Genomic DNA, 21,870 nt, shown 5'->3' with positions numbered 1-21,870 from the left:
GTTTTCCCCATGAAACAAGTAGATAGTTGTCAGTCAGCAGGTCTTTTTTGGATAAGAAACATTTTTACAAGAGGGGATATCACAGAGATTGCTACTTTCAGCATGTTACTTGGCACTTTTATAAAGCTGAATATAAATTATAATTAGAACTGCAGTGCAAGGAGAAGTGGTTTGAGTTGAGTGCTGCTAGTTTTTTATACTTGATTTTGACTGGCATTCCAGTAATGTTTTTTTAAAAAGTAATCTATTAGACAGATGATGAAGGCAGATGGAAACAAGGGTTTCTTGCAAAGAGATTATTGGATTGTGTGAGAGAAGACCTAAGAACTGTCAAAGAAGGTATGAGTGAGGTATTGAATCAAAAAATGGTAACAGTTAACTCAAGAAAAATGGAAAGAAGGGGGATGAGGATGATGTAGCTAAGTAGGAAGTTTTATAAGGTTGAACTTCCTGCCTTTGGTAAGTGTATTTCACCTTTGTCACAAATGTCAGCCATACTTTAAACTGGGTGGTAGACAGAGTACCATCATTTTAGTTATACTAGTTTCCTGAAATAAGAATTGATTAAATCTGTGTTTTTGATTTGACATTTTCTGAAAGCAATTTCAGAAAAATGGTGCAGTCTCTTTTTCAGAAATGAAAATCATGGGTAATTTCCTTTCCTATGGAGACTTGATAATTCGTCTGTATGTCATTTGCTCCTTTGTGCACCAAGATTGTGTCAACGATCATTAGATGTTTTGAGTTTGTAATATTTTCTTTTTATTTTAGCACATGATAAACATATTTAAAGGTATACTTTTTTCTGATTTATTAAATCCCCTGTGGCTAATATAGTCCATCCTTATAGGCTAATTAGCATTTTCCTTATGATAATGTTTCTCAGTTTGCTAGGGCTTTCATTTTACAAGCCTTTATATATTTTCTGTCTTTCTCATTTAGTCATGCTTAATGAGTAATATTTTGGTCTCACCCAGTTCTGCATGAATTTCCCTGTTCCTCCTTGTTTGTGATCTTTATAAATTATAATTCTCTCCTCGTTCTTTCTTTGTAATGTATATGCATGTTGTTCATTCTAATTTTCATTGCTGCCTGTGAAATTCTGTTCCCTAGGTATAGATTATCAAATTTTCCATTGTCTGTATTATAAGCAGAATAATTCTGTTTTCTTTCTTCTTTTGTCCAGCTTGGATCCTTGTGGACTCTTGGTCATTTGTTTGCTATTGTCTGTATTATCCATTTAATTGACTCTGTGTCAGACTCCGCCTACTGCCATATTAGTTTTCTTTAAAGTAAGACACTTATCCTTTGTTCTCCATTTTCTCTTTTTTTTCTCTTGTGCCTTTACTACATACTTTCACTGAAGTTATTATGCCTCTTAAATTCTCAATCTAGGTCTTGTGTTTGTTAAAATGTTTAATAATTTATTATTTTTAAATTATATCCTTTAATATTTAAATGTTTATACAAATTAATTATCTTTCTCTGGCTAAATCCTCTTGAGAAGCACAAATGCATTTTAAGCATAAACATTATGATTTAGGGAAGCTTATTTGTCTTTGTTGACCAGGAATGTATGACTGGGAAAAGCCTATTTTCAGCAGAGGCCTGAGGAGAAAAGCTCCAGCAGATACATGTAAGATACTCATGAAAAAGCAATTTTTTACAAAGATACATTGCACAGATAGTTCTGAAGACATCTAGACAGCTGATGTGAAGTAAAATCATCTGTTTTCACGGTCTACTAATCTGTAGCACATAAAAGGTACAGCATGAGCAGAAAACTACACAAATTATCAGTTCAGTATTACATTTTACATTAGGCTTCCTTTATAGGATCAATGGATTCCTTACAGATACTGCAAGCCTCTAACTACTACCTTCTTGCAGCCAACTCTCTTATAAGCTGCTCCTATCCTAACAAATGTAAACAATAATCAAAGAAAGAAACTCACCTCCTGTTACAATAAAATAGCTAAATTTGACAACAGTCTCCCTGTTAGGACCCACCATTGCCATGGCTTAAAGCAATTAAACTGGCTTGAGCTGTACAACTAAGTATACAACACAAACTCATTCAACATCCAGATAAATGCCCTGCACTAAAAAATGCATTACTGCCCTACTGTCCAGCAAGGGACCTCCATTCTAGTAACAAATTCTTATTACTCACAAATAAGTCAAATAATGCAGCAGGAGACTCACTCTACTCCCAATGTGTGGCTAAACTCTGTAATAGTATCTCCACACAATAAAACTCTCTGACAAACTCAGTAGTTTTACAAATCTGCTTAAACAACATCTTAACCAGTCCTGGTCTTGCACATTCTCATCACCAAGTTAAGACTTTGTCCTCACCATACAATACTCTCCAAATACTTTCCTTAAACAGAATCCTCTCAACCTCTCACTGAGATGACAAAACAATTTTTACATATAAATGCTGCCTATAAAATCCACTAAGCTGCCCGTGGGCTTTCTATTTAGTGCCTTCTACCTCTGTAAAATCTTAGAATGTATAAATGAAAGTACTGCATGTGTAACTACTGTATGTGTATAAATGTAAACAGAAATGTAAATGCTCTATGTTTAACTGGAACTAAGTAGAATGTAATATAAACTAATGGAACTTTTCTCCCTGGCCTCCACTGAAAATGGGTACTGCCCAGTTGGACTTTCCCAGTAAATTAAAATTCATAAATAAATAGACAGATAGATAGATAGATAGATAGATAGATAGATAGATAGATAGATAGATAGATAGATAGATACTGACAGGTAATTGTTCTGTAGCAATACTATGCAAAGATAAAGAAGGTATTTCTTCTGTAGTGACACTATACATGCTATTAAATTTCAAATTAAAAACATTTAGTATGCAAACATTTCATGTGCAATATATGTGACAGACATTAGATGTGATGCACAAGACATGAAAAAGAAGGGTCAAAGTATAGATATTGGGAATAAATAAAAATGAGGTAAAGAGTGTGACACAGTCAGTAAGTAGGCAGTAGTTAAAGCTAGAACAAGGAGCGTAGCATTGTATAGTTGATAAGTCAAGAATAGTTAGTGTCAGAATGCTGGGATGCATTCTGACAGATTGTGGTTTTAAGACAGTAGTGGAAAGTATTAAAAGGAGATGGATAAAGTGGGAAAGTCAAAAAGAAACTGAAATATAAAGTGTGTATTAAGGTATGAACAAAACTGAGGAGGAGTGCTTTATTATTATCTACCATAAGTTTTATATCATCTTGTCTATTTCAAATATCATCCACAATTCCTCTTACTATCATTAGCAATTCTTGACATCCCTTTCCTTTCTTACCATATAAATTTTCTTCCATTATATTTTCCATTTTGTTTTCCAATGTTTTTTTTAAATTATCTTCATAAATATCCAATACTCTGTATTAATACTATTGGTCTCCAGTTTTTATAATATCTTTTTCACTTTTTCCATATGAATTTTAATATTCTACTACACGGTTCCTTATAATAAAAAATATCTCTTAACGGATTCATTCAAAATATTAAACAAATATTCTTTTTTTCTCCATTCCATTAATTTTTTTTTTACATTTCATATCCTATCCCATCTGGGCCTGCTACTAAATCTATATTTATCTAAGCATTTTAACTCATATATAGTAATCTCTTTTTTAATTTCTTTATTTACTTGATATGAATTTTTTTTTTACTTTCTATATTCTATTACATTCTTTTTTCATTAAACATTTCTTCCACCTAATGAACTAAAGTTTCCATATTCTCTGTTTTTCTTTCTACCTCTCTTTTCTTATTTTTTATTTCTCTCATTACACTACTATCTTCTTTCACAAACTTACTTAAGTATGCTGCCAATCCTTCCCTTTCTCCTTGTAATAAATATCTTTGTTTATATAATAAATTCTTAATCTTGTATAATTTCTTTAGTATAATTCTTTCTCTTTATCATAATACTCTCTCATTCCTTTCTAAATTTTCAAAAGCATTTTCATATAGCTCTAAATATAGTTTTGTTTGTATATTTCTTTTTTTCTCTTACATTGTAAAAAACTTTTTTTATATTTTGTTTTAAATGTAATCTACCATTTTGACCAATTAACATAAAATGCCTTCATAGTAACATGATCTTTCCATAATTGTATAAGTTCCTATTTTCTTTTAGATGCCATTATTTTTATTTCCCTTTCTATTTATATATATATATATATATATATATATATATATATATATATATATATATATATATATGTATGTATATATATATATATATATATATATATATATATATATATATATACACACACACATACATATATATATATATATATATATGGTTCCCTATGAAACCATCGAAGTTACACTACATCGAGAATGACTACATCGAGACTAGACCATCGAAAGTACATAACAGCGAAAACAGAAATCGTCGACATTTAAAACACCGAACACCATAACACCGACACACGGAACGTAAACAACACACTACACTACATAGAATACACACTAGCCCTGACCCAAACCCTAACCCTAAGGTCCGACACTATCGCACACTTCACCTACCTGCACCCTAACCCTAACTCACTTACCCACCCCTAGCCCAAGCTCCGACACTATCGCACACTTCACCTACCTGCACCCTAACCCTAACTCACTTACCCACCCCTAGCCCAAGCTCCGACACTATCGCACACTTCACCTACCTGCACCCTAACCCTAACTCACTTACCCACCCCTAGCCCAAGCTCCGACACTATCGCACACTTCACCTACCTGCACCCTAACCCTAACTCACTTACCCACCCCTAGCCCAAGCTCCGACACTAACGCACACTTCACCTACCTGCACCCTAACCCTAACTCACTTACCTGACCACTCCTACCTCCGTCACTGTCGCACACTTACCGGGTCGCGTTAAACATACACCAGTGCTGTGACATTCCATTTCGACGCTTTGGAAGTCGACGATTTCCGTTTTCGATGGTTTGCAATTTCAATATAGCAGTCCCGATCTTCTCATTTTCGATGTAGTGTAAATTCGATGGTTTCATAGGAAACCATATATATATATATATATATATATATATATATATATATTATTTTCATTTATCTCCATTCATATTGCTAAATGATCTATAAATCCTGTTACAAACGCTTCTCTTTCTGCTATACTTATTCCTTTAGAAATCATAAAGTAATCAGTTTCAGATTTAAGAATACCTCTTCCATATGTCAGGAATTTTCTATTGCATATAACCAATTTACCACATTTCATAATTTACATTGATTTTCTTATATCCTTCCCTTTCTTTTTCCTTTTAACATTTAAATCAAGGTTAAAATCTTCTGTTATTATAATATTCATATTCACTACTATGTAGTCTAACAATTGTTGAAATAAGTTGTCCCTTCCTTTACAAACATAAGCACATAAAGCTAAAATTCTATATACTCTTTTTTGCCATCCTAAATCAATTATAGTTAATCTTCCCATTCTTATTAATGTTACAGCTAATATATGCAATACTTTCCTACATAACACTGCTATTCCTAAAGAACATTAATTTCTGAAATTCCATATTATATTTCCATCTCAATTTTTTTGTTTGCAATCTTTCTTCAATTAAAAATATTACACCATTCTAAAAATTCATATCATTCTTACAGTACTGTTTGCATTAACCAAAATAATTCTTAAATTATTACTCTCTCGCTTTTCCTTAATTTAAAAGAAATCAATTACCCTTTCAATTTATATTACTTATTAACCATCTCCTTTCATTTTTCTTTTAGATTTATTCCTTTAAACTTCCTTTTCCCATCTTTCACTCTTCTTCCAATAGAATTCTTTTTTTTTCCTTTCACCACTTTCCAGATTATATCTTCTTCATCATTAATTTCTGAATCTTTCTCTATCTCCTCTCCATCCTCTTGGCCTTTATTGTTATCCTTTTCTTTTTCTAAATTATCTTCAATTTCAATTTCTAGCTCTTTTTCATTTTATTCTATATCCTCCCTTGATTTTTCACTATCATTAACCTCTTTTTTACAATCCATCAATAAATGCCCAGTTTAACATTTGTTACATTCTAGTTCACATTTCTTTGCATCATGTCATGTCTTCCCACATATGTAGTATTTATTTTATCACAATTATTCACAAGATATCCTTTCCAACAAAAAAACATGTTTTTGTTTGTCCCCAATATTTTACCACACCCCTAGTAACACATTAACACTTAGAATATGTATAATTTTTTTTCCATTTCCATTTTCAAAACAACATTGTAATCCCATCCCCCAGTCCACAAACCCCTGTTGTCATAAACCTTTTGAAATGTCTATCACTTCTTTACAAATGTTTTAAATGTCTTTTTAAAGTTGCTGTTTATTCTTCTGTTCAAAACTGTATATGTATTTTTTCATTTCTCAGAAAAAAAAGCTTTTACTACACAACTATTCTAAGGATTATCACTTTAACTCTTTTCATACTTATGTAAAAATTTTTGCATTCCATGAACAGTCTCAAAATTAATGTCACAAACAGTATCTTTATTTATCAAAACGAAAGCTTTTACCTGTTGTTCACACCCAAACTGTAAAATCATAGTATCCCATACCTTGTATCTATTCAATTCATTATTCTTTTTACTTTGTACTCTCACCACAAATTTCCTTTTCATACTGACACCTCTTTTTTCTTTCTGTTCATAGTTGCTTCCAACTGCCTCTGCATATGTTTTTTTCTACTGTGCAGTGCTCCCTTTTAGGATAACCTCTGACTCCTCCTCCTATATTTTTCAATTATCTCTTCCCAGGAAATGTCTCCTTCATTTTCCGGTTCACTTTGCTTTAACATCTCATGCAGTATATCATCCTATACCCTCCCGATTTAGCAAACAAATTATTTTGAAAACTAACCTCGAATCTTCTATCACTCTGCATACATCTCCATGCAAGCTGGCATTCATCTCTGCTCCTTCCATCACTATCTCCATGCCACACACCATCCTCCCAGCCACCACTGCACTAGGATCAGGACATGCACACATAATCATGGCTAGCACTTCACAATTACAGATCAGAATTGATCACAGAGGAAGTTGCCCAATGCCCAAGCCAAATTTCTCCAAGTAGTATAAATACCCACAAATGTCTTCCCTGAAAAGAGGCCACTAGCTTAGTGGAACTAACCTGTTCAACAAGAGAGCTAGGGTAACACACAAGGTGGCTTAAGTGACAATTACTTGTTGTATTGCTAGTTTGTATCTTTTCACTTTTGGCTAATTAAACTGCATTTGTACATTACAAAGATTGGGACTGCTATTCTAGCAGCTGTAGTAATACATGGACACAACATTCTGACAAAACAGATAAACATTCCCTGATCCCCCCTCTCTCAGGGCCAAGAGTGGCTTTCCCTTGCCCAGTGAGGGAAACCCACCAGCCACAGAGGATGTGGCTGTATCTCCCAGTCCATAGTGGGTGTAGGTGCTACACCAGAGGGCTTCTCCTTCTGCTATACTTATTCCTTTAGAAATTATAAAGTAGTCCAAAGTACAGTAAATGTCCACAGCAGAGTCACCAACCTGCGGCTGGGGCAAATTGCTAATCTGCTCAGCTGGCAAAAGCTGTTTGCTTATCTTTTCTTGTAGTGGCTAGAAGAAGAGCCAACAATAGCACTGGTAAGTCAAGCTGAAACTGGTGACTATTTCCTGGTGAAGACAAGCATCAATTACCAGTAAACTCAATTTCATCAGAGAAAAAATGTTTTCAGTTACTACCTTTAAACTGACAGGAAAAAATGAGTGCTCTGTTTAAAAGTATGTTACAGCCTTGAGATCGACTGTTAAACAAAACACTCCTAGTTTTAAAATTACTTTCCTGAAGAGGAAAGTAATAAATCAATAAAATAAAGAAAATGGAAGATTTTTCCCCAAAGGAAACTTATCTACGCAGCAAAGGAAAGCACATGCCAAATGTTGATCCTTGAAAGCCTAAGAGGAGCGTACTCTTTGGGTGGCTGTACAGCTGTGAAGGGCTTCATACCCAAACTTCTGTTTCAGTCAGTGCAACACAAACTGCTTGACAGTTTGGGTGAATTGAAGGTGCCCTGAAGCTTTGGAAGCTGTCCAGCCATTATGATCAATATGATGAACATCAATGTGTGTTCTGGTATGCAGTCTGAAAAGGAATCTTGGAAATAAAGGCATCCTGTAAATACAAGAGGAACAAGATGGTTGCAACATAATGACTGCTCTTTGAAAGCACGTCTGACAAACTTTCCTGCACAGGTTTATCCAAAGTGGTACAAAGGGGATAGCTGCCATAGGCACAAAGTGCTGAGGGCATGACTGAAAGATGTCAGTGATGAGGTAATGCTCAAAACATGCTCTACTTCAGCTGATGACCTTCCATGTGAATACCTTAAAATAGCAGCTGATAGCATTGCCTACACTGTCTCAGTCCTTATAAATAGGTCAATCTTGGAATCCCTGTGTTTATAAATGTTAGCCAAACAGTCCACTTTGCTGTGCTGATGAGGCCATAAGAAGGCTGAAACATGCATGTCCACAGCTAGTGGGGTTTGGCTTTCAGAATTCATGGTCATTCAGAACTGCCATATAGCTGAAACACCTGATGTCCTTAATGGGTCATTTGCATATATCCCTTGTGTCTCTAACACAAGAGATGTAAGGAATCACACAGTGGAAACTCTAGCTTGGCTGAATTTGCCTTTTAGTTTTTACTGATTGGTTTGTGTGACCTTTCAAATCATTGTTTTAGTTTGTTAGTTTGGATATTTTGTAGACACCCTAATGGTTATGGACATCAGCTGGGTATGACAACCATGTGTTTCTAAAGGTTAGCCAAACAGTCCACTTGTGTGCTGATGAGGCCATAAGAAGGCTGAAACCTTCATGCCCACAACTAGTGGGGGTTCGCTTTATTGACCTGAAATTGTCCATAACAGACATAAAAAGAAAAAAGTCAAGGGCATTCAGAACTGCCATATAGCTGAAACACCTGATGTCCTTAAGGATCATTTATATATACCCATATGCCTCTAATGCAAGAGGTGTAAGAAATTTGCAAAAAAGGAAGAAATTCAACAGACATTTCAATCTTTAGACCTATAGCAATGTTATCCCCATTTCCAAAATACTTGAAAAATGTATTCAAAAACAATTGCTAAACTATCTTCTGCAGAAAGAAGTCCTGTCCCCCACACAAGATGTCCTTTCCATAGTACTAACACTGCACTTCTAGCATATAATACTGTCAGTAAACCTGGAATTAATGGCAAGCTAGTTTCCTCCTTATTTCTAGACTTGTCTAAAGCCTTCAACAAAGTTTGTCATAGCAAACTTCTACTTCAGATGTCCTCATTAGGTTTCTCTCAGCCCACCCTTCTATGGTTCAAAAGCTGTCTATCCAATAAGTGTCAGTCAGTAAAATGGCATTCCACCCTCTCTCCATACCTCTCAGTCACCACTGGTGTGCAAAAAGGCTATGTCCTTGGTCCCCTCCTCTTCAGCATTATCAAAAACACCCTCCACACATCAGGCCTCCTTAATACAGTACGTAGCTGACTCCACACTCACTTGCATCTGACAATGTGGCACACTTCCAAAGAATTACTCAGGATGCTTTAACAGCAAATGAAATATGGTTTGTAATTCACAACTCATGCTCAACCCTAAAAATAATTAACTACTACATTTTTCTACAAATCCTCTCCTATGAAAAAACTAAATTTAAAGTCCTCTCTCTTTATAATACAACCATTGAAGTCACTTCTCACAGTAATTTATTAGGGATGATAGTGGATAATAATCTTAAATTTGATCTACATATACAAAATTGTGTAAGAATAACTCATCAAAAACTAGGGATACTTATAAAACTAAAAACATCCTCAGCAACACAACTAAAGCTACACTTGTCATTACTTATCTCATCCCCATTTCTTTATGGTGCTTCCATCCTTATTAACCTTCAAGCATCACAAAAACTGTAACAGTGCTATAGCAAATTTGTTAAATTTGCAGCAAATACCCCTTCCAGTACCCACCACTGTATAGCACTAAAAAGCCTAAATGGTTAGAACTACCTCACAACTAACACATATTACCACCTATACAATTATCCAGAATCCATCTGCTTGTCCAGCACTAAACAACATTCTACACAACTATGCTCCTAGTTGATTATTATGATCCAATGACCAAAAACTCCTGTCTGTCCATAAACCAATCTGATGGGTATTGTCTCCACTTGTACCATGTTTCTAAGGCCTGGCACTCCTTTTCTCTATCCATCAGGTCAGTACACTCCCTACCATCCTTCAAAACCATTCTGAAACATTTCCTAGTCAAAAGCTGTCTGTGTTCTTGCTCAACACCAGGGTAAGCTACATCCCTAAACATGGACAAATACCTATTCATACCTTACAGCTCCTTAATCTCTCTTCTATCAATTTCTCTCCACTGGCCTTCATTCTAAATATACCATAAGCCTGCATCTCTCTCACTTTATACTGCAATTCCTGTTTGTATTATACTAACTTACCTTTAATTTTTCTATAAATGGGCTACAATTTATCTTACTGTTAAGTCATTGTCATATAACGTGCATCTACTCTTAACCATTGTTTTCATATTATGTCTAATTTGCTGTAATTATTTTAACTCTATTAATTTTTTGTATTATTTTTAAGGACTGTAAAATTATTTTTCTTGAATGTTTTGTAATACTTTGGAGCTTTTCTCCCCAGGCCTTCACTAAAATGGGCTCCTACCAAGTTGGACTTTCTGGGTAATCAAATGTCAATAAATAAATAAATAATGCAGTAGCAGTATTTAGACATTTTTGCAGATACTGTCATTGTCCTTATTTAAAGAAAATCATTACGACCAGTGCAGGGGGTGACTAACACTACATAAGTAATTTACAGGGCACAGTGCAGCGAATATGATGACTTTTATGTGGGCAAGACTGTAAATAATCTTAAGTGTAGGATTTTGTGTCATCTGGCAGAAATCCTCTCTGGATGTAAAAATAATGCACTAGCCAAACACCGTACTCCGCATAAAAGACACAGACATTTTAACTTCCCGATATTGGATTGTATAGACATGTGTGATCTTGAAGGAGACATCCTGAATATGCTGAAAAAACCTGAACTCATGTGGCAATTAAAGTTAAACTTTTTCAGGAAACCTTGACTAAACTACTGCTTCTTCTTCTTCTTCTTTCGGCTGCTCCCGTTAGGGGTCACCACAGCAGATCAACTGTTTCCATTTCTTCCTGTCCTCTGCATCTTGCTCTGTCACACCAACCACCTGCATGTCCTCTCTCACCACATCCATAAACCTTATCTTAGGCCTTCCTCTTTTCCTGTTACCTGGCACCTTCATCCTTAGCATCTTTTTCCCAATATACTCTGCATCCCTCCTCAGCACATGTCCACACCAATGTAATCTTGCTTCTCTGGCTTTGTCTCCAAACCTTCCAACCTGGGCTGACCCTCTAATATACTTATTCCTAATCCTGTCCATCCTCATCACACCCAGTGCAAATCTTAACATCTTCAACTCTGCCACATCAAGCTCTGACTCCTGTAATTTTGTCAATGCCAGTGTCTCCAACCCGTATAACATAGCTGGTCTCACTACCCTCTTGTAGACCTTCCCTTTCACTCTTACTGGTACTTGTCTATCACAAATCACTCCTGACACTTTTCTCCACCCACTCCATCCTGCCTGAGCTCTCTTCTTCTCCTCTCTTCCACACTCACCATTACTCTGAACTGTTGATCCCAAGTACTTAAACTCATTCACCTTCGCCACCTCTACTCCCTGCATCCTCACCATTCCTCTATCCTCCCTCTCATTCACACACATATATTCTGTCTTAGTCCTGCTGACCTTCATTCCTCTTCTCTCTTGAGCATGTCTCCACCTCTCCAGGGTCTCCTCCACCTGTTCCCTACTCTCACTACAGAACACAATGTCATCTGCAAGCATCATAGTCCACGGGGACTCCTGTCTGATCTCGTCTGTCAACTTGTCCATCACCATTGCAAATAAGAAAGGGCTCAGAGCTGATCCTTGATGTAATCCCACCCCCACCTTAAATGCATCCGTCACTCCCACCGCAGACCTCACCGCTGACACACTACCATCGTACATATCCTGTACCACTCTAAACTCAACTTGACTAAACTACTGCTGTTCACTAAGTGCACTGGAACTTAGAAAATTGCCACATTGTTTACATGACTAATTTTATTTTATTTTATTCTTCCAGTTGGTTTTAAATACCATGGTAAATAATTTTTAATAGATGTGTATAATATTTTGTTTCTTTCATCAAACATTTTTTTTTCTTTTTTCTTCTTTTTCCACTTTATTTGAAATTATATTTAATAACAATACTAGCTAATGATACAATAATATTTTTGTAGATAGTTTTTTAGGGTTCTTGTACACAGACCTGAAGAAGTCTAGAAGAATGAAAGCGATATTTGTTAACAATAGGTTATAAAAATAGAATATGGTTTGCACAATGGATTTTTGCATGCAAAATGTATATGTATATATTTATATATATTTTAGGTAGCCAAATGGTCTAAGGTTTATATATTTCCAACTATGTAGAATATTGTCTTGGATAAAATCACAGACTTAATAATCTGGTTAATAACAAGTACCACATAATTATTCATTTTATTTAAAGTACATAAGGGGTATATTATTATTATGACAGCTACTAAGCAGGGCAGGACCAGGTTGAATGTCACACTGATGGGAGAAGGGATGTGAATTTGTTAACATGTATACAATGCACTCTGTTTTACAGCACAATAAACCACTCCCATACCTGATAAAAAGTATATATATATATATATATATATATATATATATATATATATATATATATATATAGTTAGAAATTTTGTGATGAATCTATTATTCTGTTATTTTTGTTTTACTTGGATAGCTTGTCTGTGTGCTTAGTAAAGGATTTTCAACTGGAAACAGACTGTCTGCCCTGCTTGAATTACTTTTGAATACTTAGTAATTCTGTATAATATTTCAAATTATACAATGACCCCCCCCATTAATATTCAAAAACATGCACGCTGATTGGTCAGCGTGCGCATTGTAAATCAGAGTTATAGTAATGGAAAAAGGTCCGGTCGCACGGACTTTTTCCATTAGTATAACTTTTTTTTACACTGTCTCTCTATGTTAAACAAGTTTAACATAGCAAGACAGTTTTAAAAAAAGTAACAGAGATCTTCCTATCTCTGTTGCTTTTTTTAAAGGTGTCTCGCTATGTTAAACTCCTTTAACATAGCAAGACAGTGTGTAAAAAGCAACGGAGATCTGGCTTTCTCCGCTGTTTGTTTCAAAACTGTCTCGCTATGTTAAATGGGTTTAACATAGCGAGACAGCTTTAAAAAAAGCAATGGAGATTCTCCGTTGATTTTTTTAAAGCTGTCTTGCTATGTTAAACTCCTTTAACATAGCAAGACAGTTTGTAAAAAGCAACGGAGATCTTGCTTTCTCCGTTGCTTCCACCCACAGCACTGATGTACTGCGTAAGCATACGCATGCGCAGTACATCAGAACTGTCGCAGAATACCAGACAGCTGCAGAAGGGCAGCAAGGAGGCATTATACAATGCCATTATTTAAGAAAAGTAATTATTTTTTTTCTTAAATAATGTCATTGTATAATAGCAATAACCCACTTCTGGCTGTGGGTAATGCTGGATTTATCCACGGTTGTCTTTGTTTGGCCACTCGGGCTTTGCCCTCGTGACCAAACCACACCAACCGTGGGTAAATCCAGCATTACCCACACCCAGGCGTGGGTTATTGCTATATTATACTTTTTATTATTTTTTGACTTAGGATGAGTTTAAGTTCGCTACTTCTACAGCCATTATCTGAACTTATTAATATACACTGAGAAGTTTCTTACACTGTTTTGTAATTGGACCCACTACACTGGTTTAGTGGGTTGTTTGAGACTTTGGGGATACCACAGAGATTACTTGTTTTTTTTTTTCAGATACTGTATTTGCAGACATGGCTGAAGCTATAAAGTAGTTTTTGTGTGAAAGTATAATTGTGACCAGCACTTGTTACATTTGTAGCAAGCAGATTGCTACAATCTCAGCACAGAGGACATTTTTTTTTCTATTTTTCCTCTTCTATGTAGAGCTGAAGGGGTGCCAGACAATGTAACTAGAGTTACAAATGATACAGGGGAAAGAAGAGACGAGGTAAATGCATTTCTGTGGCAGTTAAATTTACAAATAAGTGATACATTGCATCAACTTTTTAAAATTCCATATTGCTATTATGCTCAAGCTGACTGACATTCCAGTAAAATAATTTAATACTCATTCAGTGCATGGTAAAGCTACTTCTCTGAAGAAAGAAAATAAATAAATCTGTGCCTTGGACTCATCCTTTTACTTGCCTTGCCACTGTAATCAGTGTTGTGTGCAGTAAAATGTGTTACATGCCTTCTGAAAAATCCAGCATTAGATAAGATTGTGGTAAGGATTTTAATTCATTCAAGAGGGAACTGTAATTACAGGACAGGAATGAGTTTTAAAAGAAGGCATGATTTTAATGAACTATGTAATGTTTCAGTAGCTTGCTAATTGTCGTTAATAATGCTGTATTCTACTATAAATCAATTATAATTAAATGTTCTGAATTTATTAATGGCTGTTGAATTACAATATAAATTTTCAACCTTGATGGCTTCATGATCATAACCCCTTAACAGACAAAGCACAAAAGTAAGACAATGGTTTGCTTTACTGCAGTAATTTACTGTGACAAATAGGTTACAAGTCTGTTTCAGCAGTCTTGCAGTGCATAGAGTTTGAGACAAATGTGAATAAAGTGAAGGCAGTTTGCTATATAGATTTTATTGATACACAGAAAATATTTTTTCATGAAGGAATGATGACTTACGTTATTCTTGACTTGTTAAGATATTTTTACTATTTCCTTGATTTACTGCAGACTATGAAAGAGGGTTCTGTTTATTTGTTTTATGTTAAATATACTGGAGAGTACACCTTAGACTAGATACCTTGTAAGCCTTAATACATTTGATGTAACCTTAAAGTATGTGTCTATCTTCTCCCAGACAGAGGTATATTTTATTTATTTATTTGACCTTTGTTTACCAGGGAGGTCTGACTGGGCTAGTAGCCCATTTTCAGCAGAGACCCAGGGAGAAAAGCTCCAAGTACAAGTTAAGAAGTACAGCATTTTTTACAAAGTAAAACAAGTATATCTTAAAGAATTTACAGGATAAATTATTCAGAATACAAAACAATATTGTATTTCAAATTTCAAAGGAGACCCGTAGAGAAAATAAGTTCCATAATATGTGTTAACAAGCATACATTATTTACAAAGTAAGCATGGCATGATGTCCAGTAAGGAAAGAAAACACAGACAGAACCATGTGGTACCAAGAAGGAACCTCGGACTGAAGAAAAGGGCTGGGAAATGGATGTTAACACTGCTGCATACAATAATGATTTTAAAGTGATCTGCCTCTGTATATTTCCATACTGGTACAAGCATGACCATCATGTGGGCAGTGTGTGAGTACTCAAAAATTAAACTTGACCACTTGTATAAGATAGAGTACTAATCAGATTAAAACAAATATATTCATTCTGTTGAGTGTATTTCTTTGTTGTTCCAGTTATTTGTATTAAATACGTATTTAAAAATTCATTGATTAAATAATAAAAAGTGACCACTGCGATGACCATTACTGATCACCAATTCACCATCAAGAAAGCTTTTGAGTTCTTCATCCCCACCAGACTGCTGTATGGCACATGAACTCATCCGACCTGGATCACTGCCAGTATGGATGGATGCACCCCCTTTATACCATTGGGATGCCTACTGTATTTTGTGTGCTGCTGGTGGTGTTATCTTTCTTAATATTGGAGTAAATCATCAATATACAGATTTAACTTTTAAGATGTTTACTGGTCAGGGCTTACAATTCTGCAGTTTTATTTCTTCTTCATAATAATTTTCTTTCAAAACAATCCAATTCTATATAATAAAAATATTGTCATAGAAATGCTGTTAAAAAGAAGATGATTTAATTCAGGTAATAGTTATGTATACAAAAGTGCAAAAATGTTTTGAACTATATTTTAATTTTTTAAGAAATGGGTGATTAAATAGTTTCTGAAAAAGTGTTGGCATTTTTATTGTTGCAAGCTATCATATAAATGAAAAATATTCACTGCCTCATAAGTTATAAATGAAATTCAGGAATTACTGGATGGCAGACCATTTAAAACTTGGTTAGCATTGTAACTTTATAAGTTGTGACAATGTGCTAAAATACTGTCCTTGTCTGTAACTGTACTAATATTTTGTTAAAATATTTTAGCATTGGCAGATACCTCTAAGCCGGAGGTTTCGGTCTCTGAAGCTTTGGTTTGTATTGCGTTCCTTTGGAATCAGGCAACTGCAAGAACATGTTAGACATGTAAGTCATGCAAATTTTAGTCTGATATTGCTTAAGAATGTCAAAACTAAGTCAAAATAAAAATTCAGAGGGACCTTTTTAACATGCCATAAAATAGATTTGTACACCAACTTCCTTTTTTTTAACTTTTTCCTCCATCTTTTTAGCAAACATAATACTGTTAACAGGAACTTTGAATGCTCTGTACCTATAACATTGCTGAAATGTATACCAATAATAAAAGTGTATGGAATTCTATAACAAAGAGTAGTGCATAAGTTAAGATAGAAAATTATCTATTGATGGTTGGAAAATGAAGTAGAAGGCATATATTTTAAAAGTAACAAATAATACTTATAATGAAGGCACTGTAAGCCATTTGGCAAGACAGCATAATTAGTTATTGTAAGGCTGTTACAAATTATGAATCATTATTGGTTGTCAGCAGTCTGAGATCCTCTGATGACTCAAAAAAAAATGGTTCATCTTGCCAATTATATAACACAGAAGTGAATTTCAGTTCAGTGTCTTAAGTCTGCTTCTGTATACATGTTGTAATACTGTTAAGATTGTCTTTGTATCTGTAAGAAAGTATTTCTATTTGCAGAAATCTATACAGTATGCAACTTGAGCTTGTTTGAATCTTTATTGCATGTAACTGGAGCTTTTCTCCCAGGGCCTCCTCTGAAAATAGGCACACTTCACTCGTTCAGAATTTCCCAGTAAATAAATGCCAATAAATAAATATATAAATAAATAACCACTTTTAATATAACTACTACCCCTCACTTAACTTATGAAAATTCTGCATTGTGTAAAATTGCTCTGGGGAATTCTCATACTCTATTTTGCAGCAGACTGCACGCCCAGTTATCGAAATGAAATTGCATAAGCCTTACTGACAGAACAAATAGGTTCATAGGTTCATAAGTGTTTATTAGACTAATGACCACAAGGGCCTTTTTAAGCCTAGCCATGCATCCCAAATCTCTGTCAAGTTCTGATATACTTGATAAGTGTAAGCATGGACCTAAGGGTGACAGGTGCAAGCCATCTCTAGCGAAGCAGCGTGGCTTGTCGAGCATGTCATCCCAGGCGGACAGACACTGGATAATTTTTTCTTTATAACATGGTATAAAGATGAACCATTTACAGGTTACCTGTTTGCATTAGAGACGTAGGTGCCAAACCAGAGATGAATTTCTGGTTTCCCATCCAATTGTCCAAGTTGCACTTGAATTGGGTTAGGGAGGAACTCTGCTTCACATGGATGGGGAGGCTCAGACGGGGTAGTCTCTGTGATACATACTTATCTCTCCAACAGGTCCTATTTATATCACAGGAAAGGTTTAAGTCTTTAGAATGGGTAATTCTGGTACTATTTGTTTTGGGGATATGCAGGAGGTCCATCAGAGTGGGGTCTGATAATGCCCTGTATGCCAAGCATAGATCTCCCCCTCAAAAGCCTGTAGGGGATAGAATACAGGGATAGGGCCTTGAGGCGGTCTGCATAGGACATATTACTTACTCCCTGTATTGTTTTAGTGAGGAACTTCTGTGGACGTTCCAGTTGTTGGATATGCCAGGTTAGCTACATAGCAAAGGGTGCATTGTACTCAATGATAGATCTGATGAATGCCGAATACAGTGGAACAATGACTTCCTTGGACTTAAATGCCATACCCTAGTTTATAAGTTGCGCAACACAGAATGATTTCCTCACCACTGTAGACGCGATGATCAAAGGCTAAATTACTATCTATGTGTGCCCCTAAGTCCCTGACTATTGGGTCAGCTCTAAGGGGTGTGTTGTCAATATGATAGTTACCAAGGATGGATGACTTCCAAAAGGATACTATTATGCATTTCTTGGCATTTAGTTTTAGTCCATGGCTCTGACACCAGTTATTTGTCTGTGTCAGCTCCTTCTAGAGAACATTTGTGTCAGTGAGAGATTCAATGACCGCTCCTAATTTGAAATCATCTGCAAATTTAGTCAGCTAGAGACCACTGACATTGACCTTGACTTCTGAGAAGTAAATGCCAAAAAGGAGCGGTCCAAGGACTGATCCCTGAGGGACTCCACTTGTGATTGGCCTCTTTGTAGAGGTGGGCTCCCCAATTCTAACTTCCTGGTCCTGTCTGTGAGCCAGGTGGCTATCCACTGGGAGACATACAGGTGTGTACCTAACCTTCTGAGTTTCTCACCAATGCCTAAGTGGGGTATTGTGTCAAATGCCTTGGCCAGGTCAAGGTAGGCAGTTGTCCATGTTATTCTGAATGACCTGAGCCATACCTCCCTGGACTATATGAAAAGAGACATGAAAGAGCTCTCTGATCATGTAGCCCAGGCTGGTATGACCCTGACCCTGAGTAGCATCCTACCATCACCAAGAATGATAACACGGTATAAAGAAAAAAATTATCAATTTCAACCATTGGCTAAGTTTCTGGTGTCATTCAAAGGGGATCCAGTGTCTGTCTGCCTGGGCTGACATGCTCGACAAGCCATGCTGCTTCGCTAGAGATGACTTGCACCTGTCACCTTTAGGCTTTCAAATACTGGCCAAGGCTCTTGCCACCTCCATAGTGCCTTTTTTAGGCAAGGTTCAAAAGACAAACCCACTGCCGTAAATAGCACAAGTAACAAAAAACTGAGGGTAATGCTACTCAATGCCAGAAGTCTAAACCTCACAATGCACACACTTGAGGCACTCCTCAGTATGGAGAAGATTAATATATGTGCAGTAACAGAAACCTGGTTTAAGGCTCCAGAGAGCACCCCAGCACTACCCGGACCAAAATACAAGGTTACGCACACCTCCAGGTTAGTGGCACAGCACGATGCTTCAGAGATCATCCACGTGCAACTAACAATGGGCAAAACTGCAATTCAAATTGTAGCTTACTACAGATCACACACCATGTCCCAGGACCCCCATTCCTCATTTCTGGAAACACTGGGAAACATAAAGGTCCTACCAAACACCCTAATATTGAGTGATTTCAATTACCCAAACATTAACTGGGAGAACTACTCAAGTACTAACTCCCTTGCCCAACATTTCCTAGAATTCATAAACTGCCCTGGATCAATTGTTCAACACTCCCACCAGAGGTGACAACATATTGGACCTGGTCATCACCAACATGGATGACCGGTGTTCCACACCGGAGGTCAACCCCTTGCTGGTTAGATCTGACCATAAACAAATCACTCTGGATATCCACATTCTGCCCCCACCCCCGGACAAGGAAACCACCATGAAAAACTTTTCAAAAGCAAACTTCACATTACTTAAGACCAAGGTGGAAAGTTTCAAAGCCCCCATGCTAAAGGATAACACTGTCCAAGCTGCAAAATCCTTTACTAATGCACTCTACGGGCACCTACAAGAATCCATGGATCATGCTATCCCAAGCAAAACCAAGACGCACTCCTCCAAGAAAAGAAAACCAGTCTGGTGGACCCCTGCCATAAACAAACGATACAATAGAAGGAGGAAACTAGTACAGAAAAGAGTAAATTCCCAAGAAGGGAAGACATCCCTGCTTAGTATCAGCAAGAAACTACGATCCCTCATAAAATCATCCAAGGCAAGCTTCGAAAGAAAAATTGCCAAAGACTCCAAAGATAACCACAAGGCATTCTCTAGCTATGTCAAGAATCTAAGTGGCAATGCTCAGATCTGCTTGGAGTTAGTGCAGAATGGCACAAAATACACTGAACTGACCGATATCGCCAACATCCTGGCAGACACGTTCAGTGCAAACTTCACCCCCTCACCTCCAAAAGGGTCCATAACTATACCAAAAGAATGTAGAGCCCTTGAAACCACAGATGCTCAGGTTAAGAAAGCCATCCCCAAAGCCAAAAACACAGCATCAATGGGACCAGATGATGTCCCAGACTGCATCCTACATGAGCTCAAAGATAAACTAACCCCTCACCGAAACACACTGTTCAAACTCAGCCTCTCCACAGGCTACTTACCCATAGAGTGGCACACAGCAACAGTTATTCCACTCCACAAAGGTGAAGCCACAACTGACCCCGGGAACTATCCCCCTATAAGCCTGACTAGCTTGATCTGCAAGGCTATGGAGCACATCATCATGGAACTCATTAACAGAGACATTGGGAACCTCCAAACACTGGACCCTACCCAGTTCAGCTTTGTTAAGGGCAGATCATGCCTCCTAAACCTGGTGGACGTCTTTGAGACAGTTACCAAAGCTATAGATGAGGGAAAGGTGGTACACACATCCTACCTAGACCTCCCAAAGGCCTTCAACACCATTCCCCATTCTGGTATTATAGACAAGCTCACCAGACTGAACATAAACCCCTACATCACAAGATGGATTGTCAACTGGCTCACGGATAGAACCCACATGGTGAGAGTTGCAGGAGCTAGGTCCGACTCTAAACTGGTTACAAGTGGCATTTCCCAGGGCTCAGTCCTAGGACCCCCTCCTGTTCAGCATATACTTCTCAGAGGTACAGGCAAGCACAGGAGGACTATGGCTGACCAAGTTCGCAGACAACTGCAAAGTAGGGGCTATAATTGACTCTCCGGTTGACACAGACATCCTCCAAAAGGGTCTCACTGAGATGGATATCTGGTGTCATAATCATGGCCTCAAGCTAAATGCCAAAAAGTGCATAGTCATCTCCTTTGGAAAAAACAAAGTACCCACAAACTACCACATAGGTGGTAGTCCCCTAAATATGGAAGACATAATAAGGGATCTGGGGACCCAAGTAGATAGTAATCTCTCCTTTGATAATCACATTGCCAAAGTGGTTATAAAATCCTTCTATGTGGCCCACCTAATCACAAAAGGGTTTGCATCCAGATCAAAAGAGGTCATTGCCCCTCTACTCATCACTCATCAGACCCATCATAGAGTGCAACTCCCCATTTGGGATGTACCGTACAAGACACCTGCAACAGCTGGAAAGACCACATAAGTACCTCACCAAGAGAATCACTGACCTCAAACAGATGCCCTATGCAGCTCGACTGAAGAAACTCCAGCTGTACTTGGTTGCATACCACCTACTCAGAGGGGATCTCTGCCTGACATACAAGGCCATGTCCAACCCAGAATTGATGGACATGCTCCACCTAAAGAAAACCATATCCTCTCGAGCCACATGCTCTAGGGATCTAAACCTCACCACAACAATAAATAGGATGTGCTGGAAGGATAGATTCCTGTCCCAGAGACTTCCCATGCTTTGGAACAATATTCCAGTCTACGTTAGGCAGAGCTCCTCACTAACACTCTTCAAGAGAAACCTTGACGAGTGGATGG

General features: G+C 36.9%; 1 protein-coding gene across 1 annotated transcript in view; it reads left to right on the top strand.

Moving 5' to 3' along the window:
- The window catches only part of HDC (histidine decarboxylase), a 908,850-nt gene that overhangs the window by 499,479 nt on the left and 387,501 nt on the right, over positions 1 to 21,870 (top strand). Inside the window, exon 8 of the mRNA XM_044076311.1 lies at positions 16,471 to 16,569. Within this exon, the coding sequence (XP_043932246.1) occupies positions 16,471 to 16,569 (99 nt within the window). The remainder of the gene's footprint in view (positions 1 to 16,470; positions 16,570 to 21,870) is intronic.

The sequence above is a fragment of the Protopterus annectens genome, chromosome 7.part0 (assembly GCF_019279795.1).
Source record: "Protopterus annectens isolate FY-2018-M chromosome 7.part0, PAN1.0, whole genome shotgun sequence".
NCBI lineage: Eukaryota > Metazoa > Chordata > Ceratodontiformes > Protopteridae > Protopterus > Protopterus annectens.
The sequence above is the reverse complement of the archived record's forward strand: the minus strand, read 5'-3'. Positions and strand labels throughout refer to the sequence as shown.